The sequence below is a fragment of the Manacus candei genome, unplaced genomic scaffold, assembly GCF_025592945.1.
Source record: "Manacus candei isolate 608988 ecotype Guabito, Panama unplaced genomic scaffold, ASM2559294v1 h1tg000013l, whole genome shotgun sequence".
Classification (NCBI taxonomy): Eukaryota; Metazoa; Chordata; class Aves; order Passeriformes; family Pipridae; genus Manacus; species Manacus candei.
Window position 1 is genome coordinate 10,289,604 of NW_026138061.1, and position 22,806 is coordinate 10,312,409.

The 22,806-nt window shown below is 41.3% G+C and overlaps 1 protein-coding gene across 1 annotated transcript in view; it reads right to left on the minus strand.

Annotated features, from left to right (window-relative positions):
- COL22A1 (collagen type XXII alpha 1 chain) overlaps positions 1-22,806 on the minus strand; it is a 196,044-nt gene that overhangs the window by 113,016 nt on the left and 60,222 nt on the right. Inside the window, exons 5-11 of the mRNA XM_051778556.1 lie at positions 17,090-17,213; positions 14,821-15,096; positions 13,650-13,730; positions 12,923-13,036; positions 12,438-12,482; positions 7,125-7,178; positions 6,312-6,347 (exon numbers count right to left, since the gene is read on the minus strand). Of these exons, the coding sequence (XP_051634516.1) occupies positions 6,312-6,347; positions 7,125-7,178; positions 12,438-12,482; positions 12,923-13,036; positions 13,650-13,730; positions 14,821-15,096; positions 17,090-17,213 (730 nt within the window). The remainder of the gene's footprint in view (positions 1-6,311; positions 6,348-7,124; positions 7,179-12,437; positions 12,483-12,922; positions 13,037-13,649; positions 13,731-14,820; positions 15,097-17,089; positions 17,214-22,806) is intronic.

Below are 22,806 nucleotides of genomic sequence, written 5' to 3' on the forward strand. Positions count from 1 at the left end.
AGCTATGCCTGCAGCTATGCCTTTTTTTTCAGGCAGAACTGCACTCATTTTCTTGTATCCCAAGTTACTGGATGCTGGCCAGCCCCAGTCCAAAGGCACAGTGCTCATGCTAATTTGGTAAGCCCTGCTGACAGCACAGCACTGGGGTGAAAAAGCAACATGGCTTTCGGGTCAGGCCTTCCTAAAAGGCTGCCTTGGGGCAAAGACAGAGAGCACAGGGATCTGCGTGGAAAGACTGTATCTAGCAGGGTACATTTCCACAGCTTTTCCAGAAGCCCTAAAAATGACAATAACTCCAATTTGGAAGAGAAGAGAATAAAAGAGAAGGCGAAGCAAAGCCTTTGTTTTAAGGATCTAGCAGGCAAGATATACAAGCCTGGGGGAAAGAGGTTCATTTTAGAGGAACAAAGACTAGCTGCTTTGCCCGAGGTCAGCAAATCCATTAGAACCAAGCTTCAAGTCTGGATGTTCTACAGCCTAGCCCAGAGCATTAACTATCTGCCCTCTTTTCTTTCCTATGCTTGGTCTTGCAGTCACTGCATCTCTAATAAGCCCAGCCACTTCAGAGGTTTTATTCTCCTTAGAAATACTATAATAATCCTTCTGCAGATCTCTCTGCAGAGAGAGTCATTACCATGAAAAAAAGTTGCTAGAATATAGACTTAATCTACTGAAGCTGTTTCTCATATTCATTGCTGCCTCTGTGATTATTAGCATGAAGGGAAACAGCTAATGCACAAAGACAAAGCCTGGATACTTTTGGAAACACATTAGCAAGGAAAGTCCCAGTGCAAACCATAATAAAACCTTCATCCACCACCTCTGCAGAAGGTGGGTGCTCCTGGTTAGAGTTTTTTCCTCTGACAGATTGGTTTCCTGTGGAAAAATCACAGTAGTGATTACTCGATCCAATTGTTTCATGACAACTTTCTTGTGTTTCTTACTCCTCTTCAACAGCTATGGATACTGTGGGCCCAAGCCCTGAGTAGACTATGGAAACTTCTGTCCCTTTTGGGCAAGGAGAGCGTCAGGAATATTCAAGAGGCATACTAAAGTCTAAGAATAGATACCAGCAGTAAAGACAAAAGGTCTGTCCAGCTCCTGCCTCATCTGCTTCAGTGGCCTTATGGGAGACTTCTCAAACCTACTGTCCTACTGCCACCAATCACAGCTTGCAGAGACTCACTGACATCCTGAAGCAGAGATTTAGAGGTTTAGAGGTGTCCCTCTTTAATTAACTCATATGCACTGTTTTAAACACATGAAATTTTAACCTCCAGAGCAGACTGCAAAGAGGAGTTCTAATACTGTTGGATGAAAAGCAACTTCATTTTGTTCATATTAAACTTGCCATCAGCTAGTTTGACTTGCTGCCCCTTAGGTTTTACAACAGAAGAAACAGTAAAAAATAATTTCCCACTGATATCTCCATACCACTCAAAGTTTGACAGATTTTCATCATATCCTCCCCAAAGTCACCACTTTTCCAAGCACCTTTCTGCCTGCAGAGCCTTCTCCCTGCCATTGGGCTTTAGCATGCTAGAAGGGTGGCTCAGCACCATTGCATAACACTTTGTACTTTGCAAGAAAAGTTTTTTTAAAGCCTCGAAGTTAAACTCTGCATGGAGGCATTAGAAGGGCAGGCTGGCTTGTGATGTGGATGGCTGTGCCCCAGGAATGCAGACCTCATGCTCTACAGAACCGCCCTTGTCAGACACGATCTCCCTGGCTTTGATCGAGTCACTGAAACCCTGTCTTGCTTGAGTCATCCCCAGAAATGCTCTACAGCTGCTGCTTCTGCCCTCACTCCTCTCCTGTCCCTATTCCTCTTGGGTCAATACAGGTTTGAGGAATCGAGTTATAACCCTTGCAGGAGCAGGCCATCTGGTTTAGCAAATATCCATTTGAATAACCTCCGGAATAAAGCTAAAACATTGTTTTTCATGGTGATAATGTTACAGAATTGGATATTTGCCCATGTATAATAATCAGCTCAACAAGAGAAGCATTTGCAAAACAATGAACGAACACACAGTAAAAGGACAGAGATTTACAGAGCAAAAATATAAGAGAATATGTCTAATGCCAAAGGGATTAAACACTACAAGGGCTCAAAGATGACAGTTAACAGTGGAAATTTAAGACACAATACAAAAGGTGATGGCAGAATCTCACCTATCCAGGAAATCCACTTGAGAACAGTTTACAAACGCACCCGTAGATGCATCGTGGTATTTTCTTTTTTTATAAATCCCTGAGCAATAACTTGGCTGCATATGCATGTTTCTATACACAAAAAGCATCCTCCATGAGCCTGAGTTATTCGGGCATGGCAGAAAATGCCAGGCTGCTGCTTGAACCATTACAGTGAATTTCCTAGTTTTAAAAGTCACACAAGTCCTCACGTCGACATGAATTAGGTTTTTAGCCGCAGCTGCTATTCTCTTGGTTTACCACTAATGATGTGCTCAACATGTTATATATTCTAATACAAGCATCATTTTGGCTTTAACTTAGTGATACAACCAAGGTAATGTCCTGAAGAAACAAGGCCAGTGCCTCTACTCTCCTCCTGGGAAACACAGGATTTTCCCTCTAACAAATGCCTCAGACTTCATATAAATGCCCTACACAGAGTACTTGGCTACAACATGGTCTGACAGGTGTTTGGCACTGGCACAGCTGGAGAGCAAGACTATAATAAGGAGATGATTTTAGTCTTGTCATCTCAGTCTTTTCCAAGGTGAAATAACTTTGTTCTACCAACATTTAGGATGTGAGCCTTGTCCTTTTAAAGGAGCCCACAGTACATGCACAGCAATGATCACACAGACAGCAATTGTTAGAAGCCCAGCATCTCTGATCCAGCTTCCTAGCACTGGCTAATACCCTTCAAAATCAAGGAAACATGAAGGTTGTAACAGCCAGAGTGAAAAACAAGAATTCATGTTCATGTAGCCACTGCAGAACATTAGGTAAATGAAACAGGGTTTCATTTCAGAGGTTCTTCTACTGTTTTCCAGGAGCATAGATGGCAGCTGGCATTGCATCTCTGCTCCCTGTGATTATGGCCACTTCCCTCCCACAGTCATTTCTGACACCAAGACAGAGACATGGCTCTGTGTCCCTGCATGCAGCAGTCATCCCTCATATGCACACCAGAGCTGACAAACACCAGTGCCCTGGTGGAGCAGCAAGGTCTTGGAAGTCTGGAGGTGCCCCAGTTGACTGGAAACTGGCAAATGCTATCCCAGTTTTCAAGAATAGTGAGAAGGAAGCTCCTGGTAATTACAGAGCTGTCAGACTCACTTCAGTGCCTGGTAAAATTATGGACAACTGTATTCTGGGAGCTACTGAAGAACACTTGGGAGGTAATGCAGTCACTGGTCACAGCCAGCATGGGTCCACAGGGGCAAGTCCTCCTTAACTTGCTTAATTTCCTTTCATGGCAAGGTCAAGCTCTTGATGAAGAGAAGACAGTAGATGTGGTTGGTTTGGCATTTTAACAAAGCTTTTGACACTGTCTCTCACAGAATCCTCCTGGACAAGATGTTCAGCAAGTAGCTGGATAAATAAATCATGTGATGGGTGAGTAATTCCCTAATGAATTGGGATCAAAGGGTTATAGGAAACGCAGTTACGTCAGGCTGGTGACCAGTCACCAGTGATGTTCCCTAGGGCTCAATTCTAGGGCCAGAGCTCTTCAATGTTTTTTAAATTATATGGATATAGGAATCAAACATGCATTAATTAAGTCTACTGATGACACTAAACAAGAAGATGTGGCCTCCCTCAAAGACAGTCTGTCCCTGCAGAGGATCTGGACAGACTAGAAAGCCGAGCAATCACCAATTGTGTAAAATGCAGCAAAAGCAAGTGCTGCATTCTCCACCTGGGATGGAATAATTCTGGTTACATGTACAAATTGGGGGGTGAATGGCTGGAGACCAGCTTCACAGAAAGAGATCCATGGTTTTGGATTAATGGTAACTTGAAAAGAAGTCAACAGTGTGTCCTGGCAGCCAAAAGGGCCAACTGTGTTCCTGCCTGATGCACTGTCCAGGGAGGTGATTGTTCTACTCTACTCCACGCTGTGTGGCCTCACCTTGAGTGGTGTGTGCAGTTTTGGGAACCACCACATGAGAAGGATATAAAGCCCTTGGAGTGTGTCCAGAGGAGGGTGACAAGGCTTAGGAGGAGTGGCTCAGGTCACTTGGTTTATTCAGCCAGGAGAAGAGAAGGCTGAGAGGAGACCTCATCACACTCTGCACCATCCTCAAGGAAGAGGTGCTGATCTCCTGTCTCTGGTGACCAGTGACAGGCCACAAGGGAATGAGATGAAGCCCATCCCCACAACAGCAGAAGTTCACATGGGACATTAGGAAAAGGTTCTTCATGGAGAAGGTGGTTGGGCACTGGAGCAGGTTCTGCAGGAAAGTGGTCACAGCACCAAGCCTGTCAGAGCTCAAGAAGCATCTGAATTGTGCTCTTGGTCATATGGATTGGTATTAGGTACTCCTGCAAGGAGCAGGGAGTTGAACTAGATGATCTGTATTGGTTCCTTCCAACTTGAAATGTTCTATGATTTTGTGATTCTATATCCCCAGACTCCCTTTTTAATCAAACCAGCAAAATACAGCTGATGTATCTTTGCTCTCTACCAGCAACAGCACTGACACTCAGCTACTGGGCACACTGGGTACAAACACACTGGGTACCAAGTAACTTCCTCCACAGGTGAGAACAAGCTGCCTGGGCTGGCAGGACTTCCAAATAAACACAACAAGCTGGCCATAAAGTCAGGATCCTCCAAGCCTACACATTTGTTTGGGCAGTCAGTGCTGTTTGGTTGCTCCAGCCAAAGAAGTTCTGCACATACTGTGAGGTTCCTCTATTTTCCCTCTCCAGTCCAGACTCGCAGAACTATTTTCCTATGCATGGCAATACCACAAATGGAATTAAATTTTCCAACACTTTTCTGCAGAGTTCAAATCATAAGAAAACAAAAACTTGCTTCAACTACAGCCCAACTCACGTAGTAAACATCATGTTTCCCATCAGACTGCTGACTCTTACCACCTGCCAAACACGAGCTACTTTCCAAAGGTTGAATCCTGAGTCTCAGAGGCTAAACAGTGGCTGCCAGGGGGAGGACTGCAGGAAGATGAATGCAGAAATGTGTTCTTTATAGCCCCCATGCCTCTATCCTGGCTCAGTAATATTTCCTGCCACAAACAACCCTCATTTCAATTGTAATTTCACATGATGCATTAGCACAGTATACAATCAATGCATCATAATCACAGGAAGAACAAATGAGAAGATGTAATGGTCATAAACATCATGTTCTCACTGGTGCAACATTCTTCCTTTCAGATCACAAGCCTATATTATTTTAAATTCCCTGAGCAATCGAGTAGCCACAGATTTGATGGAAAACAGCTCAACAGATTCTTAACCCCACTTTCAATACAAACCATGACTTCCTCCTTAATAAATCCATCTGTCTCCTAGACCCTCCTGTCAATCTTTCTCCAACGCTCCCCGTGACTTGAAATTTCATTTTGATGCTAAAGAAAATATCCTCAATCAGATGTGATATAGAGCTACAGACAAAAAGAACTAATTCTCCTCTGCAGTCTAGGCATGTAGACTAATTTTTTGTGGGAAGTTTGTAGCCAGAATTGCCTGGAAACCACCATCTTTTTTTTTCTGTAAATGAAATTAATCCAGTCACGCTACGTGTTTCCCATTGTTGATCACCACTGAAAGAGTTTTCCAAGACAGAGAGCCCAGCAAGTTTCAGTGGTTATTCCGTATCCTCAGTTTTAACTTTTGCTTCAAGTCTTATCACCATGTCCTGTCTAATATTTACTCTTCAGTTTATTAATGAAAAAATCCAATTGAAAGAAAAGCTATGACAGACTCCTCATGACCCAAATTTAATCCTGCTGAAAATTCAATAAACTCAAAATTATACTTTCCCTTTGTTTTTCCTCCTTCCAGACAATTTATTTAGTGCATTATCCTCCATGAACTCACTGCTGCTTACACAAAGCAAACATTATGATTTCAATTTGATAACATTTTCCATGGCCAATGCACAAAGGAAACTCAAAGAACACAAAGGGAAAAAAGCAGTGAACACTCAAGAGCTTGTCTGCAGAAGAAGGCATAACACAGTATAAAATTTCCCCACGAAGATCCAACTATATCTTATCTTTTGCATCCTATGCACTCCAAAACAACCTCTGAGCTACGAAAGGCAACAGCAAGAAACTCATTTGAACCAATGAAAGATTAGATCTTACCTTTTCTCCTTTTTCTCCTATGCCATAGGCTTTGCCCTGGAAATGAAAGAAGAGGGGAAAAGGTACATTTGAAAACAAGGATATCAAACAACACTATAAATATATGTTTCATGTTTTCCTGGTTATGTATCCAAAACCTATCTCTCTATAGGTATGTATAGGCACACAATCCCATGACAGCTACTACAGGGAAAGTAATTTTCTTTGGGCGTAATTCCTTAATAATAATTCAGTGACAAATTAAACTAGAAAACCTATCCCCAATTCTCCTACTGCAGCCAGGAAAACACCTTATTTTTTATTTATGGAAAAGTCTGATATTACATTTCCAAAATCAAAAATGCCAACAACCCTTATTGGAATGAAATCTACACAGGGTTAAAGATTTTCTTGCCTAAAAACTCAGTCTGGCATTTGCATTAATTGCATCTGGGGAAAGCTGTATCTTGGTCATCTGAATGTAAAAGAGTCGAGTGAGATTTGCATCTTCTCTGTGTTCAGTTGCTTCACACTGTCCCCATCAGACGTGCATCTGTGCTACAATCAAGTACACCCAAGTTACACATTTAATTAGAAGGCCAATCCTAAGTCAGTTATCAGATGTATTCAGGGATGAACCCTTCCATTTCCCCCCCTCCAAGAGATGACAGTGCGTGCCAGAAAGATCAGCTTCCCCTTGGGATTCAGGTCCAACAGGGGAAACATATTTGATCAGGTCACATGACATTGTGAGCAAGTTCTCAACACAAAGGAGCAACCAAATACCTGTATTTTCATCTTCTTAAGTAAAACCATTGGATATTTCTTACTTACCGACTCTCCTTTTTCTCCTCTGAGTCCAGGAAACCCCGGACTGCCTCTTTCTCCCTTGAAAAAGAAAGTGTGTTACTGTCACAGAGTTAATTAATTCATTTTTTTAACATAGAAGGAAAGCGATGCAACAAGGGTTTGCCTGAGATTATGGAAACTTTTGGTCCCCCAGTCTCTATAGCCAAGATTTCAGCTCCTGCCCTGAGGACTGGGTGTATCTCATTGCATTTATGGTAACTTCAGTGTACAAGTTTTTAGATGGACTTTCTATTCTATTTTTCATGTGAAAATACTGGTAGAAGCCTTCAGAGTGCACTGGCAAAGCAGAGATCTTTCTCTTCAAAAGTGCTTATCTTCTATTAAGCCAGGAAGAACTTGGAAAGGTGGTTTGCATAAGACCTAGAGGGTACACACCTAAAATATGGAGAAGATAAGCCTGCAAATATTGTTGGCATTTTATTTGGGGTTTTTTCTTTTTAAATTCAAACCCCTTGTTTTCAGTCATGCTAAATTTTCAGTATCAGATAACTCCTCTCTTCCATCACACAAGTGTGCAGCACACACAGAGTTGCTCTCCCTGCTTTTTCCAATGGAAGAGAGGGAAGAGGACGCAGAAAAGAGACGTTTGAAAATATACAAATTGTGATGGGTGGAAAAATTATAACTGGGGAAGGAAATACATGGCGAGGAAAAAGGGAAAAATGGTCAATCAAACATGAAGCAAAACTTTTTCTCCATTTGTCTCCTCAGAAGGATAGGGTTGAAAAGGATAAAGAATCAAAAAGGATATATGATTTCATAAGTGTTCTTCAGATACAGAATTAAAAGTGGTGCCAAAACCAGCAAGTGCAGAGAAATACCTGCAAATCATTTTCATGTACTGCTCTGCAATCTCAAAACTAGACATGAAACACTGGAAACATTTGTCAGGATCATGGTTTCTTTTTCCCAGGTGAAGAAAACAGAGGAAAGTTTCTTAAAAGCTTTTGAAAGCACAGTAAGTTTCTTTCTTTAACCTTTCTGTTCTGTTTTTTACCAAAAGAAAGAAAACTCAGAGCAAGTGGCATATATACAATAGCAATGGCATGGTCAACTAGGAAGGTTGTGGTAAAATTCATAAAAGTTTTTATGAAACCATCTCTTCTAAGTCACTGAAAGTACCAAACCTTTCCAATCTGGAGAAAAATTACATCCTGTCAGAGGATGTCTAATACACTGGACTTCACAAACTTTTCAAGGGCAGGTAAGTATTGTCATTTTCTATGTGGACAAAAACACATCTCACAGAGAACAGATTTTTTTCTAAACTCAGATCAATAGCAACTCTGGAAGAGAGAAGAAGCCTGTTGACCATCAGCCCAGTGCTCCAACCAGCCATCCTGGCTGCCTGCAAACAACACAGCATGCAGAGGGAGCGTGGAAGGAAAATAAATTAGACTGGGCTGTCATTAGCTGTCAGGGGTGACAACGGGTCTGTCAGCACCTTGGCACATACTGACGAAGCAATAGATGTTGACCAGATCAAAGTATACCCCTGAGATGGACTGAAAGAGAGGACTGAAAATGGAGGCCCTGATCCTGACAACATACTGATGCATCCTGAAGAAGCTGTCCTGTGGGAACAGAGAACACTGTCTCATGAGAACAGGAGCACTGTCTCATGAGAACAAGGACCTGTTTTGAACGAGAGTGGTTGGGAAGAACATCAACATGAGAGAAAAATAAGAGCAGGTACTCGGGACTGTTGTGGGAAAGAACTGGGCTGTTTTGAGAAAGAGCAAAGTTGCTGTGAGAAAGTAGAGTTTAGAAAATGCACCTATTAGCTGTAAGAATTCTGGTGTGAAAGTTTGAACTGTCCTATCCGTGTGCATTACGTGTGTTCAAAAACTGTACTTAAGGGGCTGCGCAGCAGCCCCAGGTGGCTGTCCCTGCTTTTTCCTTGGAATAAATTTTGCTGGAACCTTTTTCGTGTCGCTTTGGCCGTTCTGACATTATCAGCGACAATTAGCCTCTAAAATTCACCAGTAGGACCCAGCTTCAGGCAATGCCTAACTCTTTCCCAATACCTTCATCTTACCTCCTTCCAAGACATATCACTGTGTCTCCTCTCAGTTTGGCAGCATGGGTGATTGAGACAGAGGTGCTCATCTCCCAGGGACTTTTCTCACTTTTTTTAATAACTGTGAGCTCTCCCATTTTGCCCTGCCTTTGAAGACTCAGAGAGTATTGGAAACTCATTATCTTCCCACACTGGTTATAAACTTTGAATATTTCCTCTGGACAGATGACATTGTAAGAAAAGCCTGCCCAAACCTCTTCCTCTAAAAGAAGGAATATGCTATAAAAGCTCAGGATAGCAGAGCCTGAACACAAGTCTCTCCATTTTTAACTCAAATAGATGGCAGCCACACTCATTTTACTTAAAAGACTGTCAAAATGACCTTTTTTTAAAGAAAACATAGAGAAACACATAACCATTATTTCTTTTTTTTTTTTTTTTTGAATACACAGTAAAAACCACACCAGCTACTGCTGGTCTAGGAAAACCAAACCAAACCAAACCCCAAAACTCTCACAGCTTAGAGAAGGAGCCTCACAATCCTCTTGACTTTGCAAGCCTCTCCAAAGATCACTGTACTGGGCTAAAAGGGGGTTTTTAGCACTGATCTCTCTCCCTGTTGGTATCTCCTGGGACTAATTTCTCAGGTGACTACCACAAGCTGTGGGCCTTTTTCCTGACACAGCTGAACCAGCTGCTTTGTTGGGTTACTTATATGGCCATATATGGTCTCTCACAGGACATTTCTTAATATCAGCCTGTAAAATGTTTTTGGATAATGCTGAAGTACTTAGAACCTACCTAAATATCCCTTGGGCCTCAGTTATTTAGAGGTAGATTTCAGCATTGTAACTCATCCCAAACAAGAGATGCTCAGTAGTGATGATGTTTATAGAGAAAATCAGGAATTTTGGCTCAGAGGTCTGATGTTGTTCTGTCTCCATTATTTCCCTGATAATTTCTTTTCTTATTTATTTGTTTACTCCTATCTCTCTGTTTAATCAATGTTGTCTTCTCTTATGTTATGCTCACTGCCTATTTAATCAAGCCTAAGAGTATAGTAGAGATCTTATTATTTTAATTTTTTTTAGTGTTTCTTGAAGCCCCTGTTCTTGAATTCAAATAAAAATGGAAATCTTTTTTATTTGTTACCTTAAGAAAGCTTTACACCCTTTTCATTACCCAAAAACAAAGCTTTAATACACACCCCTTGCACCATAGAAATGAGGAGCCAAGTTTAATGATCCTAAAACATATTATGGACATGTACAACTCTGTAATACAGAAGCCACTCATATTTTTGTGGACCCTTAGTCTTTCTTTGATAAATACCAGGTGGTAATGTTGGGGAGTTGCAAATAGCATTGAATTTCCTCCCCATGGCCAGCATTTTAGCCTGGGTAGTTCAGTAATGCTGCAGAGAGAGGTGAGGAGAGCAAAATTCATTCTTGAACACAGAGCAAGGACTGTGACAAGCTGGTCCTTGGAAAAAGTGATGTAAGAACTCCTGTCAAGGGAAGTATATGTTATTTAATCACAATGTCTTTGCAAGTCAGGTGCAAAATCTATTAATTGCCTTATTTAGCAGATACAGAAGCCAAGTTATTTGTCTGAAATATCACATTTGTACTAAATTGTTGTCAGATCCTGTATTTAAATGGCATCATCCCCAGGCCCTTGAGACTTTGACACAGTCCTGTCTTGTCTATGTACAAGTCTCAAATCACTACTGCCAGAGAAAAGTCACACACATCTCTAGATCTCTCCAGCCACACACATACAGGAGTGGGCCAGCACTTTTGGGGTCTGTAACAGAAAATCTGCTGATGCTGTGCTTATATAAACACCCTTTTTGTATTCCACTAGTGCCTCCTGCACCCCAGCAGTGTGCCATGTTATACAGGGCAGACACCCTGACCGGTGTATAGACCTTGTCAAAGTGGTGAAAGACAAGGAGATGTTGCTGCAGGGCCCTTTTATTATTATCATTATTGTCCTTCTGCAACCTCCTCACGACAGTCATGGCTCTGCTATTCTTCAAAACAGCCCATCATTATTTAAGCTGTCACAGATTAAAATAGAAAGCTGCTATTTATATATGTGGAAGCACAAGGAGCTGTTTTCTGCACATTCAGTCAGGCACATCTGGGTACTAATGAGTCCATATTCTTTCATTGCAGCAGAAAACATACTCCAAAACGTATCTCCTTACTCCAGACCTTGTCCCTGCAGACAGCAAGCCAAGTTTTGCCAAAACACAACACATTTTTGAAGATGTCTGACCTTCCAAGACCCAGAGATTTCCCCTTTCCCCTCTCACAGTGTTTCATAATAACTGAGTGACTTTGGTGAGCTGCAATTCAATTATTCACACAGTAAATATAAACTCAGTGACTGAATTTGTAGAAGTGACTCAGATGCAAACAGTTCTGAATACAACTTGTTCCCAAAAATCTTTTCCATCACACAGATGGAAAGTTGGGAACCACCACCACCAGCTTTCACCTCTTCATCAGTGTGTGAATCTCTGTTTTCTTCCAGTATCTCTACTCCCTTAAAGTCTATTGCCTCACAGCTCTATTTGTAACCAAGCACAGAAGGAAAATGTGTTTGTGCTGAATGCACACGTGTATATCAAAGAAACTTGGAGAACATGCAGGGTAATATAAAGGTTGCACTGTGAAAATTGAAGCAGACATCACAACCACTCTCCTACCCTGCTATCTAGGAAGGAGTGCTGAGGGAAATGGCCTATATTTAACATCATGACTCAGATAATCTTCATAAGGATAACAGATTGTGACTAATCTTTTGCTGTTAGTTTCAGGAAATTTTGTGGAGTGTGACTGGAAGGCTGCTACCCAACTTATGGATATATAGTACTGCTGAGCAAGGCACAGCAGAGAAGAAGCTCATCATTTTCCAGGTGACTTGCCATGGAAGCTGTGCATGACCTAGTAGAGAATAACAGTAACTTGCAAAAAGCCAGTTTAAAAGCTACAGGGAAGCATTGTGCAAGATATTTACTTTAAGAATGACATAAAGCAGCAGCAGAAACGTCTAAATGCAAGCGTAGAACAAAGACACAAGATAGTCAGAGCCTCCTGCTCTGCCTCAGGCTCATCCAAAACTGTCTGAACTTAGTCATATGCTAAATTGACTCTCAATTCACAAAATCTTTAACTCTTCAGCTTACTCTGAAACTGTTTCATTGTTGTTGACTTTATTAAACAAATGGACTAACACATATTACTGACCTTTTGACCTTTAGGACCTTCAGGGCCAATTAGACCCCTCTCCCCCTAAGACAAAAAGAAACATGATTAATCAGACTGATCTTCTCATTATATAACCAAGCAAGGGGCATGATCCTGCAACTGCTGAGGACAACAGAAATGTTTTTAGGTTTAAGCAGAGAAGAGAGCAAAACTGACATGCCCTCAGGAGCAGTGACAATGGAACTGGCTTCTCAGAGGTCTTAGTCACAGCCAGCATAAGCAAGCATACCACCTTCAAAAAGCTATGAGATTTTTTTCAATGTGGCTATATTTACCTCCAGAATCTGGTTTGGTTTATTTTTTTTTTGAAGAAGGATGCACCTAACTGGCCTGGATAAAAATAACTACTTTTATTTCAATGTTGCTACCATGACTAGCAGCAGGGTCAAAATCACTGAATTAGGTAAGGAGAAAATTGCTTCTATGGACGTCCCCAAATGAAACATTCTTGTCTCAACACTCACCTTCTGTCCAGCAAGACAGGAGCAGTTGAATGTCTTGAGGTGGCCAACTTGTTCACTGCCAACAGTGGGCCTCACTTCCAGGGGAGGTGCTTCCGTCAGGACGGTGACCTGGCACTGCATCCAAACACCCAAGGTCATGACAAAGCCTTTGATGCTGGAAAGTTTCCCCTTCCATGCTCTTTAGAGAAACCCCACAGGCACTACTGTATAACACACAGCCAAATGAGTCCTCAGGAGGAATGAAATCCCACAAAAGCCATTCATCCAAGCAATAGGGAAAAATGTGGCAAAATGAACAATGAATCTCTTTAACCAAGATTGAGGGAAGAAGAGTTGAAAGGAGGGTGGAAGTTTCTGCTAAGAGTTGGGCACAGGAAAATAGGCAGCAACTGGTGCTGGTTTTATCTGTTCCCAAATAAAACCAGTGGGAAACACGCTGAATATTTCACGCTGCATTTCTGTTGTTCCATCATCACTTCAGGGTTTTGTTTCCCCTGACAGTTTGACAAGGAAAGAGGGGAACTTGGAAATTTCAAACTTCTCACACTCATCCGTCTGCAGTGGTCCTCCTCTGGCTCTACTACATTACCAATTACACAGTTAGGTTTCATTCACCCTCATTAAAAAAATTATAATCCCATACTGCCATACATTTCCTGATTTATGTTAAGAGATTTCAGTGAAGAGTGTTCATGTGAAAATGAATAAATGACAAAAAGGAGCTTACCGGTCCAGAGGGAATGTCGCAGCACGTCTCCAGCTCAGCATGCCGGGAATCACAGTAAATAACCATCCGCTGAAGATCAAACTGGAAAACAAAGCGAGGCAACAGTCTCAGACACACTGAATTATTAAAGACCGCATGTCCTTTTGCTTGGATAAAAACAGAGCAGGCAAATACAAACAAAATCCAGATGGTGCTAACTTCAGAGTGATTCCATGGATCCTGTAGTCAGTCTCTAGCTGTACCTGTCAATAATGGACCAATATCTCAGCATGGTCCGAGAGAGCTGAACTAATGAGACCCTGAATATACCTATTAAAATTCTGGTGGAGGTATTCATGCTAATCCCCATGTTCTAGCCAAATTTCTGTCTGAGAAGACATATCCTGGACACCACTGTCCCTCCTAGAATTTTGTCTAGACAGAAGGTTTGTTTTTCTCTGGCTGTGCCTGGCATCTTCTGACCTTTTACCCCTACATGAGAAATGATGTTTAATATGCATATTTAATATGCACGTGCCATCCATTTTGCACAGATAGAAAGATTACACAAGTCTCAAACACCAAATGATCACACATAAATTATACCAGGTTAACACTGCTGCTGGACAATCAGGTCCAACCTGCAGGTCTCCACTTCAATTGTACAAAGAGTCATTTAATATCCAAGGAACTTAGAATGTACCATGACTCTCCTGAGTTAACAAGCTTCCTTTCCCCTCCCATCTCTTCCTATCATGGGTGGAAACATTCATAATGCCAAGATCAGACAATAAGAGGCCTTTACATGGAGTTCAGTACCCAGTTCGATGATATTTGTGTGTGATTTTTTCTCTGCTTTTAACTGTAGCACGTTCTGTATGATCAGGAAATTCCTTGAGAGTTCTGGAAATTCTCCAATACTGCACCCAAGCTATTTCACTTGCAGAAGAAAGATGAAATTTCTCATTTTTAATCCCTATTATGGAGACACTGTCAGTCTCACATAAAAAGACAGCAAGTCCTGCGCATGATAAGGTGCCAACCTGTCTTAGCTGTGTAACACTGGTAAAATTTCAGTGATGCTGCCTCAGGAAAAGGGTAAATTACAACATAATCCCCAAAACCCCATTCATGTGCTGCAAACCCAATCCTGAACATTACCCCAGCTCTAATCTGGAAGAGCCGTACTCACATCAATGGGAACACTGTCATACAAGCGTTTGCCAATCACAGTCTTTCCTTGAATGTCAATGTTTTCCCTGTCTTCAATAGGCAGCACCTGCACCAGTTTGCAGTCTATGTAAAGCGAGACAGCCTTCGACTGGATGCTGAGGGCAATTTTGTGCCAGTTGCGGTCGAACAGGTCACTGACTCGTGTGTTTCTGAAGACCACCCTGACGGCGTCCTTGGTGAGCCCCACGGCGTTGTACTCCAGAGCTTTGTTCTCTCCATCCAGGCGGATCGAGACCTGCATGGAAACAGAATGGATTTTTCTAAGAAAGTACAAAGTCTTCTCCTTCCTCCTGACTGCTTTCCATCACCACCAACACCACAAATCCAGGGATGGTACAGCCTGTGGTGAGAAGCCCAAGCAAAGAGCTTGGACAGAGTTTTGTGAGAGATATGGACAGGGAGCCCACACCTGTGCTAGTAAATAAAATGTGGCTGCACAGGCTTTGGTGCAGACCCATGACCATCTAAAGCCAGGCAATGCTTGGGTGTGGTTGGGTGGTAGCACATCAGGGACATCTCCCCAAAGGCAGAGAGACAAAGTTGAACCTGGTTTGGATCCCTCTATCTTGTGCACTCCTCCACTACTTCCTAGCAGTCTCTGTGCTTTTTACTCCCATCACATGTCCTCAGCTGTCCCATGGGACACAGACAAATGCTTCATCACCTGGTATGAAACCAATCTGATGAGCTGTAGCACTGCCCACATGTTATTTCAGATGCTTTGAACAGAAAACTACAGCTACACCCCATCCCCTGTCTTAAGAGCTACAGAGCAGGCCAAAATTTGCTTTTGAACACATGATACTTTTAGTTCATTTACAAATTGGTTTCTTCTTTTACCAAAGTCAGGCAGTTACCAGCAAGCAGCAGGCAATGGAGCAGGCAGAGCCAGGGGAGCAAATGGTGAGTCTGCAAGCTGCAGAGCTGGAAGGAGTTTGGACCACATTGGCACCAAGCTGTGTGTGATGTAAGCAGCCCAGATCTGACCCCAGATCTGACCCAACTTCTCCGTGCAGCTGAGATCTGTGCTGGCTGGGAATGCCAGCTCGGATCAGCATTGGCTGAGAAGTGTCTACATCTGTGAACTGTGCAGGTGTGCAATGGACTGGCCAAAGCAGGACTGACTTTACATAAAACGGGGCTCATGAGGCTCTAACACACTTCTGGCACCACATTTTAAGGTACTTTGACATTATTACTGGAAATATTGAGTGCTTTTTTCTCTTCACACCTAAACAATTCAAGTTTTCAACTTCTTCCAAGAAATACTGCGTGATACATGCATTCTCATTCTGCAGCAAATAACAACGCAGGTAACACAGTAAAACACATTTCATTTAATAAATGAATAATAATTGTCATCTAAGCTTTTTACCATTGTCTCAAACTCAGTTAGCTAACGCTTCCAACTGCACCTATCTTTCACTGAGTTCCCCAAATCGTTTTGAATACCAGTCCCAAAGCAACAACACTGAATTACACATCTATGTAAGCCCATGCTGACACTCCAGTTTAGAGTCATGAGTAATGCCATCAGCATCAGATTTGGTGCCGCACCATATTTGTTGCTGATCAGAAAAACGTACAGCTCCAAACCACTCCCTCCTCAAGCACACTCAAACACCTAAACTCTAGCAAGCTGTTAAGAACATGCTGTCTAAGGGCAGACAGCCCTTTAGTACACTCTTATGGCATTTTTCTTCTGAGAACATAAAAGTACTTCAAGAAAAAATATTATATCATATCATGCAGCAGTCAGGACTTAGGGTTATGGAGTTATAATAAGTGTTACATCCACACCAAAAGCAGGAACTCATAAAACTTTGCATGACACCTAGAAGAACTCTGTGCAAAAACCTGACATAACTCACTGCTCTGTGTGACAATAGTTTTCCAAACAGGCAAAATAATTTCCCTAAACAGAACTATCTGAACAAAACAACTAAAAACTCAACAGTAGTTTCAAGAGTAAGGATGCTATTTTTTGTCCCTCTTTCAAACTAACACATTTATTTTCATACTAATAAAAACCAAGGTCTATGCAAACCTTCCTCCACGGTTGAATTAAAGGTAAAGAATTTTCAGCAGAATGCAGTGAAAAACAGGTAAAGGGATTTTTATCAGTCTGCAAGGAAAAAGTAGTGGGAGGCTAAGGAAAGAAAACTGGTTCATGGCAACAAAAATAGAGAAAGAAGGCTGTTCCTGCTGGCTGCAAAAGGGCCTCTTACCTGTGGTATGCCGTACTTGTCGATAATCTGCCAAATATACCAGTCTTCTTTCCTGGAAGCCTTCCGGAATTTGAAGGTAGTTACAAAGGCATATTCATCAGGCAGACCTTGTGGAAATACATCCCTGGCATGGGGAGGGGAAAGAGAACATTGTATCAGGCTCAGCAGTGAAGAGTAGAACTTCTAAAACTCGCTCCATATCCCAGTAATAGTTCCCTAAAGTATCATTATAGTTCCGACAAAATCTGCTTTATTTGGAGGCCTGCAGAGAGATAAACATGAGCTTGTGCCCTCCAGGCAATTCTGTCCTTGTGAAGCCCTTTTTAATTCCAATGGAGAAGCTCTCAAATTGGATAAGAAATAGTGAAAATCTGCAGTCGAGTATCCATCACGTTAAAAAGGTTGTTTTTTACTTGATGCTTCTGTTCATACAATCTGTAAATAATTCTGTTCTTCTTCAGGTGTGCTGAAGACCAGTGACTTCTGAGAAGGGGCAGGAACATCTGAAATCCTCTATAAAAGTACAGAGTTATAGCAACAAACATTGTAATATTTGCCCCAAAACAGGCACTACAACTGATGTCTTTCCAAGAAGATGTTCCTTGGCTGATGGCCTGTGAGAACAGGAGAATCTTCTCAAATCAAACATTGCAAACACATTAGCCAGAAATTTACTTGGTATGATATCACATCCAAATCAAACACTGTTTGACTCTACTCCAACATAAAAACGTACCATAACATGGGGATGCAGGGGTGGACAGAAGGGATCACTAATACAGCATCATCTTTTTTTTTTTTTTTTTTTGTCACTAACCATTACTGGATGCCTAAGAACAAGAATGAATAGAACAAATATATCTCTCTCCTACCCCCAGTTTTAGGGATCTGGGAGTCAAATTCAGAGACAAAAACAATTTCTATATTAATAAATTTCTGTGGATTTATCTTATACGGACTTCTTCATCTTCCCCTTGAACTCAGGTAAACTTATGACATTCTCAACATCCTTTGGCAAGGAATCACACTCTGCTACCCATTGTATAAGGAGCCTCCTCCTGTTTGTTCAGGACCTAACTCAGATCTTATCAGGGACAACACAATGAACCTCTTCTTGTTTTATTTTTTATAGCATTCATGATTTTTCAGACTTTGTTTATAATACCTCTAAGCCATCTCTTTTCTCACCTGAAGAGTCCCAGTTAACATGGTTCTTCATGCCCAAGCCAGCCTGCTTCTCTGATCATTCCTAAATAAACCCTTCCTAAATATCATGTCTTTGCTTTGGCATATCTGAGCAGTCAGGCACAAGCATTCATCAGGAAACAAAACACAACAGCAGCAATTAATGAAGAGCAAACTATGAAGACAGATTCTTTTAACAAATAGGTGACATAATCCATCACTATGCAGAAACTGGCACAGTCAAAGGCACATAAAACTAGAGGTCTTTAATCATGTTAAAAGCAAAAAGTCCTCAAAATTTCCAGAATAGTCTGGTTTGCAATTACAGCAAAGGTTGAGAGCTGATCTTTCCTAATGCCAAAATACTAGATTATATTTTAATCTGTGCTTTGAATTCCCTATCTTTTTAGTCAAGTTATAAATTCAGAACACTGTGGCTTCATCCATTGCTGTGTTTTTTGCTGTATAAGTTGGTTTTTCCTCCTGGGGAAAAAGGTACTCTCTGAATTCTTCCAACTTCTTCCCAAAGAAAACTGAACCAGAGTCCCAATAGCTCCTTTACAAAATCCTTCCCTTAGGAAAGCAGACAAGGTTGTCTTATTTTTTGGTACTGGTTATTTTACCAAGGAGGTCTGAGTTGACGGGAGGTTAACAAATGTGATACCCATCTACAGGAAGGGCCAGAAGCAGCATCTGGAGGTGAACAGAAGTAGGACCTGGAAAGAGGATCACCTTAGACCAGATATTAAGAAAAAATTATTTACCAAAAAGGTGGTCAGGCGTTGGAACGGGCTGCCCAGGGAAGTGGTAGATTCACCATCCCTGAAAATGCTCAAAAAAAAGTGTGGATATGGCACTTGGGGACATGGTTTAGCAGTGAAAATGGCAGTGTAGGATAACAGTTGTATTCAATGATCTTACAGGTATTTTCCAACCTTAATGATTTTATGATTCTGGACATCTCTGAGCTGGGAACAGGAATACCATTATGCAAGCTTAATTTCAGAAAGGGTTTTCAGGTGCTTAATGCTTAGTGCCCACAGAAATAACTGGGAGTTAGGTACCTAAATATCCCTGTGAGTCTGGCCACACCTCATCACACAGGGCTGACAAACAGCCCATCAGGTAGATTTAAACCGACAGAAAGCTATAATGACCTATTACCTGCCACCCTCAACTGATTTTTAAAGCGACCAAGGAACTGGCTGCAAGTTCCAAACAGAAAAAGGTTTAATGCCAAAAGCAAATCTGAAGACACCCTCATTGCTCTGAAGATGTAATAAAAGCTTTTTCTGAAGCTGTTGGTCCCTACTTCTTTCACAGAGATGCACTGCTACATATATAATAAAAACTTTGTTTAGGAGTTTTCACTTATTTCCTCACTAAAAAGTGATCTCCATCTAGAAGTTCAGCTTTACTTAGAGATCCAAGGGCAAGAATTGCTGTCCCCAGAAATATTTTATTTTCTTCTTTCACGTAAGGCTGACTTGGACTGATGATCCATACTACGGAGGTTTGCTGGATGCTTGGTACCTACAGGGAGCACTTTGCCAGCTCCTTGGTCTATAATTCTGACAACAGGATAGATTGCAGAAGAGGGCCTCATAAAACTCCAAGACAAAAAATCCCCCAATGCTGCAGGTTAGTCTAAGAGTCAATTAACTCAACTACAAGGTCAGTCGAATCACAACTTCTACAAAGAAAAAATTTTAATAACGAGAAGGATTTTCACAACACAATCAACCTCACCCATACATCCTTGGCAGACATCTTTCTGGCTTCTACCTCAGAAACCTCAGTGAAGGAATAGATACAACCTCTCTAGGTAATTTCTTCCTGTCTTTCACTGTCCTACATGCTGAAAAAAAACAAAAACAAAAAAACCAAAACACCAAATAACCCCAAACCTATCCTAAATCTCACTTGCTATAGTTTAATTTTCCCAAAACAACTTTTTTTTCCACAGGAGCCATGTGAACAATTTGTTCTCCTCCCTTTGCTGCAATCTGTTCTATGTTTCTCAGCTCTCCCTTCAGTCCTTTACTCTCTAAAAGACCAAAAAAGCCTTCAGTCATTCCATCTCAGTCATGCCTAATCTCCTTTACCTTGTTATAAATAAGAGATAATGAGGGACCTCTTGAGATCATCTAAGCTAAAGAAGGTTTTTCTTCTGTCTAGAATTCATGGATTTAATTTATTCCCATTCCTTCTCTGTCTGTCAATGAATATGACTAAGGAGATCCTGGCTCCATCTTCTTTGCTTCTCCTCTATCAGGTATCTAAACACATGGATAAGATTCTCCCTCCCTGAGCTTTCTGTCCTCTAGGCTGAACAATCTGAGTTGTCTCTGCTGTTCCTTGTATGAAATATATGTTTGGGAAGAAATAAGGAACAAGAATGCTTTCAGCAGGTTTTTTGTTCAGTGTAGGAGGCTCCTGTAGCTTTTTGGACAATTTCTTCTCTGGGAAGGAGACAGATGATGAGACCAGGGCAAAGGCAGGTGACTGAAGTCAAAGCTGATGTCAGGAAACAGAAACTCCAGAAAAACACACCAAGGTATACGCCCAAGACTCAGAAACCAGGGAAGACAACAATGCACCAATATAAAGAGTAAACAGATCATGACTAGAAGCTTGACCAAGAATCAGGTAGTTCTGTGAAGTGGTAGCCAAGATAACTGAGACCATGATCAAGTCAGGCTGGAACCAGAGCAGGCAAGAGAAAACTGAGGGATGGACATGGCCAGGAGGAAGGCCCTGGAGTCAGGACTCGGACACACAGAACAAGACAGTGAGACAAAATCTTGGCATTAAACACAACAGTAATGAGAAACAAGCCTGAGCACTCAAAACCATACATCTGAGGCACAATTTTGGCCAGAAGATCCTCTGAGGAGCTGTAAACAAACAGTAGGACAGTCCCAGCTACACGAGGAGTGGGGAGAAGCACCAGCCAGATTTCGGGACCAGCCCTCAGCCAGCTACAGAGACCTGTCTCTCAGTGATCAGGTCATTGACTGCATCCAAGCTTCTGTCTGTTGCATTTGCCTGCTCACAGATGATGCCTCACCAAAAAGAGGAAGAAGTTCATAGTTTTAGGTTACAGATTGGAAGATGAGTAGGCACATTTCCCAGACAGCTAAGCTGGCACTTTGTAAAAGTACTGTTGCTAATACAGAAGGATACAAATCCTTTAAGCAGATAATAAAGTGAATTACATATATTACTCAGTTAATGATTTTGTATCTAATTATGAGATGTTGCTATTGGTTGCTAAACATTGCTTGGGGTTATCTGCGAGATAGGACAGATGTTTTTGTTTGGTTTATTATTCCAGTTATGGGTTTTGTGCAGCTTTACAAGATTTTATTTTCTGTGAGCAATGACTCTATATGCAGTGTCTCAGAGTCCTGGCATACAAAGGCTAAAAGGAACTAAATATGCAAACACCTTCCATGGTGTTATATCCATTTGGGTTTGTTCCCAAACCAGAGGAGTGTGGAAGTTACAATACAAAAGGCCGAAAACATAAAAGCCTTTCTTTAATTCCATGTTTCAGAATCATTCAGAAGGAAGCTTAGTCATTTCAATCTACTAATTAAGGATGTTTTACTTCTTATTGTCCTGGACAATAAAATATTCTACTTGTTTTAAAGACAACAGCAACAACAAATAAATGGGTGTAATCTGAGCAGACGGAAAGCTGTCATAGCTGGTTGGTCTGGCTTCACTCCCTCAGTCTTTCTGGGAAAACAACAATAGAAACAACAACAAAGTGCTTCAACCCTTAATTTGAAAAAGAAATTCAAACGGACGACTCTCTGTAATCTGTGATAACTTTTTTAAGTGGTTAATTACATTCATAATGAAAAGTAGGTCTTTCTTCCCTGCTGCTTTTTGATGCCATTAACAAGTAACCACGGACTTTCAGTCTACCACTCTCCTTAGCCAAAAACCCTTTACTAAACTTTGATTTCCCAGAGGTTCTTACAGAGAACAATCACTTCAGTTGTTAACCGCTTCTTAATTTTACTTGTCTGTACTGCACTTCTTGAATTTCTCACTGTTAGACTTGCTTCACAGCTCTTCAGATTTTCATTCACCCCATTTCTGTCTGCTGAATTATGGAAACTAGGATTAGACATCACATCACAGCGGTGGTGACTGAGTTGCCTGATATGAAGATTATCAACTCATACTTAATAGTTCCTGCTTATACTCCAGCGATTGCACTGGTCCTACTTGTCATAGTATCACGCAGAACCAAGAGATTGCTGTGAGACAAGTGAAATAGGTTTATTTCTACCTACACACAGACCAGTTATGTATATATTAAGACCAAGATGCCTTTAGTTAGCTGGGTAGAATCAGATCACAGATCATGAGTTTACTTACCCTTAGACTTGATATCATTTATGGACTTTGGAGTAAACAGTTTTCCTTTCAGTATATCATATTATTACTTTTTTTTTTTTTAACTGTGTGTTTATATGGAGAAAGAGGAGAGGAAAAGAGCAAATCAATCCAGGCTG